We start from the raw sequence: 11,400 nt of genomic DNA, 5'->3' as shown, positions 1-11,400 counted from the left end.
CGTATGTCTCCTCATCGTCATCTGCGAACAGTGGTGGCATCATTAGTTTTGTGTTGCAGGAAGTATGGGATACAGAGAGAGATGATGAGAAATATATTAAGGGAGTTGGGGGTGCAGGAATTCACATTAAGAGGGTTGCTGGGCATGGGTGAGAGAGCACAAGTCCGGGTATTTTTAGCGTTTTTAAGGGGTACAGGGGTTTTTTATAGAATATGACGAATAAACAGGAATAGGATACTAGGATGGTCAAAGATGGGAGGGTGAAGTGTGTGTGTGTGTGTGTGTGTGTGTGTGTGTGAGAGATTGGGTGAAGGGATTTAGAATGTATGTCTAGTGCACATTCTGGAGCAGAGGGTGGCGGTAATGCACCATTAAGCTGGATGCCAACTGCCGTAAAACAAGATACAGACGGACAGACAGACAAATGTTTCAGTTGTTGTTTAGACCAAACATGAGAATAGGAGGAAAATGTGATCCAAGTGACTTTGACCTGATTGTCACTTGGACTGATTGTTAGTGCCAGATGGGGTGTTCTGAGTATTTTAGAAACTGCTAATCTCCTAGGATTTTCATGCACAACAGTCTCTAGAGTTTATGGAGAATGGTGAGAAAAACAAAAAAAAACATCCAATGAGCAACAATTCTGTGGGTGAAAGCACCTTGTTAATGAGAGAGGGCAGAGGAGAATGGCCAGACTGTTTCAAGCTGACAGAAAGATGACAATAGCTCAAATAACCACATGTTATAACAGTGATGTGCAGAAGAACATCTCTGAATGCACAACACATCGAAGCTTGAAGTGGATGGGCTCCAGCAGCAGAAGATCACAAATGTACAGGAATGCACCTGAGTGTGCCGAAGATGAGAGAAACTGCCAACACTGAGAACAACAGGGTTTTTCTTGGTAGGTCCATCAAAGGTGGGAAAATGGAATTAAAGTATAGGTAGGGTCCAATCTGATTCAAAGTTGTGATCAATACCATGTTAATAATAGGGGCATCAATAGGTATTGGTACAGAGCAGGTATTATAGGGTGGTATTGTAGCATAGTGATTAATGTAACATTATTACAATCCCAGTGACCTGGGTTCAATTCTGCCATTGTCTGTAAGGAGTTCCTTTGTTCTCCCCGTGACTATGTTAATCAAATGCTCCAGTTTCCTCCCACATTCCGAAGACATATGGGTTAGAAGGCTAATTTGTCACATGGGTGTAATTGGGTGGCACAGGCTCTGGGCAGAAATGGCTATTATTGTGCTGTCAAAGGCAAAGTCAAAATAAATTCTAAATATATACGTGTTATCATATATTACCTTGAGATCCATTTTCTTGAGGGCATTCACAGTAGATACAAAAATTACAATGGAATCAATGAAAAGCTACTCACAAAGACAGACAAACAACCAATTTGAAAAAGCAAATAAACTGTGCAGGTACGAAAAAAAGCAAGTAATAATAATAAGTAAAAAAAAGTAATAGACAATACTGAGAGCATGAGTTGTAGATTCCATAGGTTGTGGAATTAGTTCATTGTCAAGGTGAGTGAAGTTATCCACGCAGGTTGCGGAGCCTGATGGTTGATGTGTCTCTAAGTACAAAAAAAAATGGTGATGAATTGAGAAAATCTGCCACAATCTACTTGAATGGCAGGGCAGGCTCAAAGGGCAAATGGCTTTCCAACCTCTGCCCTGTTTTTGTGTATCTGAACACAGGAGAGAGCTGAGACTGTGAGATACAGAGCAATGCACATCTATGGTGAAAGGCTGAGTTAACCTTACATACTGCTGATTGCTTATCAGAACTGTCCATTTGCATTCAGGTGCCATAAACAAACCCTCAGGGCCCACCATCATTTATATCATTCTGTTTTTCTTAGTCTCCATATCAGCTCATTTTCCTTCTGTTCCCTTTCTCTGTCTGTTTTCTATCTTCTTGACTGGATGAAAGCTTGACCTGCTATTTTCTGCATTCTCTATTTAAAAACAAAATTAGCTATAGTAATGCGATTATCCGAGTCAAATACAATGTTTTGCTAAGAGATTGTCTATTGGTGGGTCGTCAGGTGGCTGATCCAGAACCCATGTAATCAGGCAAGAGTAAGTGGTGATTGTGTATTTAGAGACAGCACAGTAACAGCATTGGCCCTTCCAGCCCAATTACACTCCTGAGACCAATTAACCGACCAACCTGTATGTCCTTGGAATGTGGGGATAAACTGGAGCAGCTGGGGACCCACCTGGTCAAGGGGAGAATGTACAAACTCCTTATAGACAGCAGCAGATTTGAACCCAAGTTGCTGGCACTATAGCAGCTTTATACTATGAAAGTTCGCAATTTTTTTGTTTTTTTTAAACTTCCTGGGGAGATGTTCTGGGTCCTGGATGGATGAATGGCAATAGGTTCTGCCACAGAATGGACTGCAGTGGTTAGATTCAATACCTATGCACTCTAAAAATAATATATCTATTAAAAACTCCACTTAAATCCCCAAGCTTAAAGCCAAGCTTGACTTTCTCATGCAGGGCAGTGTCTGCTCCAAATTTGTTAATGAGTTTAGAACCATTTGTTTAAAATTAAGTACGTAAAATATAACTTAAAAGTGGTAGATTAGAAGAGCCTTTCATTTTATAGTACTAAAAATAGAAAATGCTAGAAATACTCGGCAAGTCAGCTCCCATCCTCAGACCCTTCACCAGAAATGGAAGCAAGAAAGGTGGTAAGAGGCATAGATAGTGTATAGCCAGAGATTTTTTTCCTGGGGTGGAATTGACTCATACAACGATATAAGTTTAAGGTTATTGGTGGAAAGTATGGGGGGATGTCAAAGGTTAGTTCTTTATGCAGAGAGTGAAGGGTGTGTGGAACACTCTGCTATAGGGATGGTGGTAGATCAAATACATTAGGGGCATTTAGAAAACTCTTAGATAGACACATGGATGATAGAAAAATGGAGGACTATGTAGGAGGGAAGGGTTAGATTGATTTTAAAGTAGGTTAAAAGGTCGGCACTATGTTGTAGGCCAAAGAGCCTGTACTGTGCTCTAGTGTTTTATATTCCACATTCTATATTAAATTAATTTAGCTTGCAGTAGCAGAGAAGCAGAGGAAGGATAGGTAGAACAAAGAAACCAAATGAAGTATCTAAAATGTTATCTCTGCATTATGGTCCCGAGCAGTAATTTGAATACACAGGAAAGTAAGAAGCTGCAGAGAGTAGTGGACTCTGCCCAAGACGTCATGGGTATATTCCTCCCCTCCATCAGCAGTACCTACAGGAGGTGCTGTCTCACGAAGGCAACGTTCATCATCCATTTGGGCCATACCATCTTCTTGCAGCTACCATCGGGCATCAGGTACAGAAGCCTGAAGTCCTACATCACCAGGTTCAAGAACAGTCACTTCCCTTCAACTATTTGGTTCTTGAACTAATCTGCACAGCCCTTATCACTAATCAAAGTTCAAAGTAAAATTTACAATCAGAGTACATACGTGTCATCACATCCAACCCTGAGATTCTTTTTCTGTGGGGTTACTTAGCAAATCTGGAACAGTAACTGTAAACAGGATCTGTAAACTGTAATCATCAGGAACTGTAAACTCTAAACAAACTCTGCAAATGCAGATATAAGTAAGTAGCAATAAATAATGAGCATGAAATAACAAGATTGTGTCCTTGAAGAGAGACCATCAGTTTTGGGAACACCATAAGTAGAATGAGTGCAGTTATCCCCTTTTGTTTAAGAGCCTGATGGTAGAGGAGTAATAATTGTTCTTGAACCTGGTGGTGCGAGTCCTGAGGCACTTGTACCTTCTACCTGATGGCAGCAGTGAGAAAAGGGCATGGCCTGGGTGGTGAGGATCTTTGATGATGGATGTTACTTTTCTATGGCGAAGTTTCATACAGATGTGCTCAATGGTTGCAAGGATTTTACCAGTGATGTACTGGGCAGAATCCATTACCCTTCATAGGATTTTCTGCTCAAAAGCATTGGTGTTCCCATACCAGGCTGTAACCAGCCAGTCAGCACACTTTCCACCACACATCTGCAGAAGTTTGCCAAGGATGTTGATGATCTGCTAAATCTCCACAGACTCCAGAGGAAGTAAAGGCGCTGTTATGTTTTCTTTGCAATTACATTTATATAACCATATAACAATTACAGCACGGAAACAGGCCATCTCGGCCCTTCTAGTCCGTGCTGAACTCTTACTCTCACCTAGTCCCACCGACCTGCACTCAGCCCATAACCCTCCATTCCTTTCCTGTCCATATATCTACCCAATTTAACTTTAAACGACAATATCGAACCTGCTTCAGCCACTTTGGCTGAAAGCTTGTTCCACACAGCCACCACTCTCTGAGTAAAGAAGTTACCCCTCAACAACTATATGATGGGTCTAGGACAGGTCCTCTTAGATAGTGACACGCAGGAATTTAAAGTTACTGACACGTTACCACTTTAACAATATCATCACCTCTTAGATCACTTTGGACTCAAAATGACTTTGAGTATATTTCTTCTTATTGTGTCCTTTCTTGTAAAACGTGCATAATTTGTTTTCTTGTGAATGCTGCTTATTTGATGCTACACTCAGTGACTACTTTATTAGGCAAAGCTGTATACCTGCTTATTAATGCTAATCATCTAATCAGCCAATCATGTGTCAGCAACTTGATGCATAAAAACATGCAAACATGGTCAAGAGGTTCAGTTGTTGTTCAAACCAAACATTAGAATGGGGAAGAAATGTGATCTGAATGACTTTGACCATGGGGTAGTTTGAGTATCTCAGAAATTGCTGATCTCCTGGGATGTTCACACAGAACAGCCACTAGAGAATGGTGCAAAAAACAAAAAAAAAATCAATCTGAGTGGGTGAAAATGCCTTGTTAATGAGAGAGGTCGGAGGAGAATGGCCAGAGTGGTTCAAACTGACAGGAAGGTGACGGTAACTCAAACAACCACGTGTTACAACAGTGGTGTGCAGAAGAGCATCTCCGAAGGCACAACATGTCAGACCTTGAAGTGGATGGTCTCCAGCAGCAGAAGATCACATAGTGTGACCTACTAATGTGGCCACTGAATGTATGTGACTGTGATGATGCTGCAAGAACAATTTTTTAAAAATCACTTGTGCATATGATAATAAACCCGACTTTGACTTTGTCTGTGGTCCAATGGAGGGCAGAAGTATTAGACTGTTTTTTTTTAATCTACAAAAGCTGCCTGAACTGCTGAGTGTTTCCAGCATTTTCTGCTTTTATTACAGATTTCCCGCATGCGTGTGTTTATTTTCGCGTTAATGCACCCGATTGATGAATGATTCAGTAGTTAGGATTTGCAGCGGGTCTGTGAAACCGGGTTATAGCTGACCGATTTAGCTTGGAGAATATGTGAGGACAGGACTCTATTCAGGTGTAATATCCTCTGTCCCACTTTGCTGGTGCTATATTGAAATGCTGACAGAGTGTGGCGTTCTTTGCGAGCTGGGAAGCCAGAGCAAGAGAAGGAGAGAAAATAGAAGAGAGAGAGAGAGAGCGAGAGAGGAGGAGGAGGAGGAAACAGAAATAAATTACTGAGACTCCCAGCTTCAGTCCAAGAAAAGTATCGCAAGAAATCCCTGCCATCTACTTCTGATGAGAGTCTAAACGGGAATCCGACAAGGAAAGGCGGAGCGGAATATCGCGCTCAGTTACTTCAGCCTTAGCTTCAAGGGGTTTGTTGCCGAAGCTTTCAAAACATTTCCAGCCAGTGCCGTAACAACATGGGACTTTGGATGATGTTGATCCTGCCTTTGGCAGTCACGGTTGGACAGGTCACGACCCTCCCGCCGGAGCGGACAGGTAAGAATAGACTATTTTGCCCCCAGAGTTAGAATGTCCAATACCAGAGGGCATGTATTTACGGTGAGAAGGGGTAAGTTCAAAGGAGACAGAGAGCGGTGGGTGCCTGGAATGCACTGCCCAGGGTGGCGTTCCTCGAGGCAGATACATTCGAGACTTTTAAGAGATGTTTAGATGGGCACATGAATGTGAGGGAAATGGAAGGATGTAGACATTGTGTAGGCAGAAGAGATTCGTTTAGTTGGCCACTCGATTACTAATTTAATTGCTTCAGCAGAACATTGTGGGCCGAAGGGCCCGTTCCTGGGCTGAACTGTTCTGTGTTCCATGTTCTAAATCTGAACCGCTCATTTCTTTCCTCGCATGCACCCTCTTTTTCTATCATCTCATCAATTACAAAAAATATATACAGCCGATGGTCAGAAAGAGACTGTCTCGCTTTGACAACTGCAAATCTCCGAGGCGGTATTGGGGAGATGTTTGCAAGGAGCTGTTCATTGTTTTAATGTAAAGATGCTCTGCGGTGAAGATACTCGCCGCTGCTGCTCTCAGGTATCTGTTCGGCATTCCCAGGCGCCTTCACTCTGAATTCAAACAGGTTTACCCGCGTCACTGTAAGCACTTTAAACCACTTGCATAATGCTGTTTACGTTGTAAATGCATGGCATTATTTATGTATTTATTCACATTTATTCCATATCAGCAATTTAACCTCTAACTTTATTTTTATATAATTCCTGTTTTTTGGTTGCATGTTGTGCCCTGACCAACACACCACAACAAATTCTTAATGCATGTAGATGTACTTGGCGAATAAATTTGATCCTGGATCCTCGATTAAAGAGGTTGGTTTGTCAGAGTTACTACTCGCCGGTCACACAGGGATCGGAAAAGTTGCTTTGAACGTTGACACGGGGCACTCGCAGAAATGGGTGCACAGTTTGCTTGTAGATAGCGTGGCAATTGAGACTGTTTTTGACTATTTTGTAACGAGCGATTCTGCTGGGTTTTTTTTGCCTTCTGCTCTGCGTTCAGAAAGAAAACATTTGGGAAACTACTTTTGCAGTGTGAAATACATTCGAGTGAGTGTGAAGCTTGTAAGAACACAGGGTCACAAGAACACAAGGCGTTGGGGCGGCCCGGGTCAAGCGGCGTATGGTCGGAAGTAATTTCGCTCCCCACCTCCTGAGTGTGAGACCCGAAAGGGTTTGAGGGCACGTCTGAACTGGGTGGTCCGTTCTGCGGAGAAGAAGGCACGCACACTCTTTTGTGATGCTCTTTACCTCTGCCCTCCCATCGCATTTCAAGTCGTTATACAGAGAGCACCTTGGGACAGGCTAGGGTGCTCTGGAGAATATTCAACCAAGCTCTCTTGGATGAGTGCTAAGAAACAAAAATCTCTTGGCATTGCTTCGAGGAAGAGTGGGAAAACTACTAAATACACAGTGCCATCGTTTGTAAACCACAGATCCCTTTGACAAAAAAAAAAATACAGCTTTACATTTCGCTCAGGTCCATTTCGGGTCTTTCAGAGTGATTCGAAAGTATTACTGCAGTTGTAGTAGGAATGCACGTCAGCCGATTTATGCACGGGAAGTTCCCACGAACAGTAAATTAATACGTAATCAACTTTTAATGATGTTAGTTGATTGATGTGTTGGCCGGGGATATGTACACGGGCGAACAACTTGAAGTGAATAATTCACAAGGTTAGAATGGTTAGATTTATTTTTGTTTGGTTTTAGCTGAGACTATGAACTAAATACACTGTGTATGCTGTAGTTTCCCTGCTCTTCCTCCAAGCAATGCCAAGGGATCTTTGTTTCTTAACACCCATCCCAGAGAGCTTGGTTTAATGTTCTCCAGAGCACCCTAGCCTGTCCCGTGGTGTACCACGGCCGATGAATCAGCTCCGAGGCGCAGCGGCAGCAGTCATTCTGGGCACACCGAGATGCCACAAACAGCAAGAGAGGAAAAATGGAGAGACAGGAGAGCCGGTATTGGTATCTGGAGCCATAAGCAATTTGCTGGGCTGGAGGAACTCAGAGGGTTCAGCAGTATTTGTGGCGGGGGAGGGGGGGTCGTGGAGGGGAAGTAATTATCTATGTTTGTGGGCAGGACGTGGGTGGATCTGATACAGATTGGCCCTCGACCAGTTATTACCCTGCAACCATCAGGCTCCTGAACCAGTTTGGATAACTTCACTCATCCCAACACAACTGATTCCACAAACTGTGGACTCACTTTCAAGGACTCTACAATTCATGTCCTCAGTGCTATTTATTTAGTTTTTTATTTGCATAGTTCGCCTTCTTTTGCACATTGGTTATTGTGTGTAGTTTTTCATTGATTCTATTGTATTTCTTTGTTTTTCTGCGACTACCTGCAAGAAGATGAATATATATGGGACATATACATACATACTTTGATAATGATTTTACTTTGAGTTGGTTGGTTTAAACTGGGCAAGATTAACTGGATTTCGATTTGCTGCACTTAAGTCATATTCTGATCAGATTTTAATTTAATGCCCAATTAGATTTCTAATTTATGTGGTACCTTAGGGCATCACAAGGTATTTGTGGCCAATTAAGTACATCTGAGGTGTTGTGGTCATTGCTGGAGAGGCTGCAAACAAAATGGACACCTGCAAACAAAATGGGGAGAAATCTGGCTAGTAGGTATGGGACCAAAGATAAATATGATCCCTGCAAAATCTCCTGCTTTTTTTCATGTAGTACCTTGGTACTTCTAGCTCTAAATGAAGGTATGCAGGGCCTTCCAAAGGACTGAATTCAAATGCTTAAGTGTCAGCCTGGATTATCTGCTCTCAGAATCAGATACCAGTTTATTATCACTGACATACAGTATATTGTGAAATTTGTTGTTCTGCCGCAGTATTACTGTGCAATGCTTTAAAGATACTATAAAATATATACAGTACTGGGCAAAAGTCTTAGACTCATATATACAGCTAGGGTGTCTAAGACTTTTACACAGTACTGTAGTAATTTTATGTATTGCATTGTACTGCTGCCACAAAAGAAACACATTTCACGATATATGTGAGTGATAAACTTGATTCTGATATGGGTTTCTATTGTGGAAGGGTTCAGGGAGAGGGGAATCATGGTTGGGAAAGAGGAAGGGAATGGGGAGGGAGTGGGAAGCACCAGAGAGACATTCAGTAATGATCAATACACCAACTGTTTGCAATCAAATGACCACCTTCAAGGCTGGGTATGTCTGCATCCATGGCGACCCTTGCCCCTGGCACTTCTCTGCCACCTGTCCACACCCCTCCCACAGTGCTCCACTTCCATCTTTCCCAACACCCTTTGCTCCTGCCAGATTTACAAATTTTCTCCCTGTTCCACATTGACAAATACAGTACTGTGCAAAAGTCTTAGACACACAGACACCCCCACACCAGAGCACATGCATGTATATATGTGTGTATACCTGTATATTATATTAAATAAGAATAGCAGAAAGACAACAAAAACAATGAGGAGGTGTTCTTGGGTTCATTGTTTGATGGTGGAGGGGAAGAAGGTGTTCCTAAAATGTTGAGTGTGTCTCTTCAGGCTCCTATACCACCTCTCTGATAGTAGCAATGATAAGGGGGCAGGTTCTGGGTGGTAAGGGTCCTTCATAATGTATTCAGTTCTAGAGCAAGACCTGAGCTTCTGATGCCCAGTAAAGTTACAGGGGTGCAGTGGGAAGTGATATATGGAAATGCCCAGGGAAGTTTATACAGCACAAATGGATAAAATGAAAACCATGGGACAAAGTGGATGATTTCTTTCAAAGAACAGAGAAAGGCATAATGGGTTGAATGGCCACATTCTGTATCCTGTGATGCTGTGGACCAGTTAGAATTGTCCACTTTCTTGGTTATGCTGATGACCTCAATTTTTCAGTTCTTATTATAAAGGTACTGCATTAAATATAGTTAATATAATGGAAATGAAGGCTAAGAATGGGAGTGAGGGTGGGAGATACTGTGCAGATGAACTGCACTGTTGTCTTTTCCTCTATTATTGCTAACAACTAAAAAAACCCCTGACATCATCTTATCCATTCCATGTACCTCTCACAGCCTCTATTCCAGGGCAGTCTTCACCTTCTATTCCACTGGCCTCTGTGTTCAACAGTTCATACTCTCCTTCTTCTGCTACCTTCAATGAAATTGCACCAATAGACACACCTTCCCCTCTCCTCCTATTAACATTTCTTAAAAATTAGCTTTATTTGTCATGTATTCATCAAAACATACAATGAAATGTGTTGTTTGTGTCAATGACCAGCGCAGTCAAAATATATGCTGGGGCAGCCTACAATTGTTGTCATGCTTCTGGTGTCTACATAGCATGTTCACATTTTACTAACCTGTGCATTTATGAAATGCAGGAGGAAACCAGACCATCCAGAGGAAACCTACACAATGCTTGAAGTGCCAACATAATTGCTGGAGGAACTCAGCAAGTCAGGCAGCAGCTGTGGAGGGGAATAATAGTTGGTTTCGGCTCAAAAATGTTAACTGTTTATTCCCCTCCATAGATGCTTCGTGAGTTCCTCTAGCATTTTGTGGGAGTTGTTCCTGCATCTGCAGAATCCCTTGTGTTTATAACTTTAAGAAGTGTCTTTTTCTCTCATTCCCCATTCCGATGAAAGGTCTTTGACTTGAAACATTACCTCTCTTTCTCTTCCTATAGATGTGGCCTGACCTATTTGCATGTTCTGTATTTTCTAGAGCAACACACTAAATGCTGAAGAAACTCAACAGGTCAAACAGCATTTATCGAGGGGAATAAACAGGTGAAGTTTCAGGCTGAGACCCTTCCTCAGAACTCATAGTAGATCATTTAACTACAAATTAAGATAGATATTTAATTGATCCCAAAGGAAATTACAGTATCACAGTATTATTACAAGTGCACATATATGCAAATATACAAATATTAGAAGAGAAGTAAGAAAGAATAAAAAATAAGTTACCTCAAACAGTCTAACAGGAGGGGGTCATCACTTCCCTGGCTATAGGTTGTCTCATTATTGAGCCTAATGGCTGAGGGTAAGAATGACCTCATATAGCACTCTTTGGACCAGCACAGTTGTCTTAGTCTGTTACTAAAAGTGCTCCTCTATTCAGACAAGGCGGCATGTAGAGGGTAAAAAACACTGTCCAGAATTGCCAGGATTTTCCGTAGGGTTCTTTGTTCTACCACAGCCTCCAGTGTGTCTAGTTTGACTCCCATAACAGAGCCAGCCTTTCTAATCTGTCTACTGAGCCTGCTGGCATCACCTGCATTGATGCCATTGCCCCAGACACACCACCGGATAGAAGATTGTACTGGCAACAACAGACTGGTAGAACATGTGAAGGAGAGGCCTGTATACTCCAAAGGACCTCAGTCTCCTCAGGAAGTAGAGGTGACTCTGACCCTCCTTGTACACAGCCTCTGTGTTGGTGCTCCACTCATCTGTCATCCAGAAGTACTTGTAGGTCCTCACTACATCCTTGCCATCAATAGTAACAGGGAGCAGTGCAG

At 42.2% G+C, this 11,400-nt stretch overlaps 1 protein-coding gene across 2 annotated transcripts in view; it reads left to right on the top strand.

Annotated features, from left to right (window-relative positions):
* Positions 1-5,511: 5,511 nt before the first annotated feature.
* LOC140191385 (plexin domain-containing protein 1-like) overlaps positions 5,512-11,400 on the top strand; it is a 618,167-nt gene continuing 612,278 nt past the window's right edge. For both annotated transcript variants that reach the window (XM_072248762.1, XM_072248761.1), the window contains exon 1: positions 5,512-5,845. In XM_072248762.1, the coding sequence (XP_072104863.1) occupies positions 5,767-5,845 (79 nt within the window). In that variant the 5' untranslated portion in view covers positions 5,512-5,766. The remainder of the gene's footprint in view (positions 5,846-11,400) is intronic.

The sequence above is a fragment of the Mobula birostris genome, chromosome X, assembly GCF_030028105.1.
Source record: "Mobula birostris isolate sMobBir1 chromosome X, sMobBir1.hap1, whole genome shotgun sequence".
In the NCBI taxonomy this organism is placed as follows: Eukaryota; Metazoa; Chordata; class Chondrichthyes; order Myliobatiformes; family Myliobatidae; genus Mobula; species Mobula birostris.
Note: the sequence above shows the minus strand (reverse complement) of the source record. Positions and strands in the feature narration are given on the sequence as shown.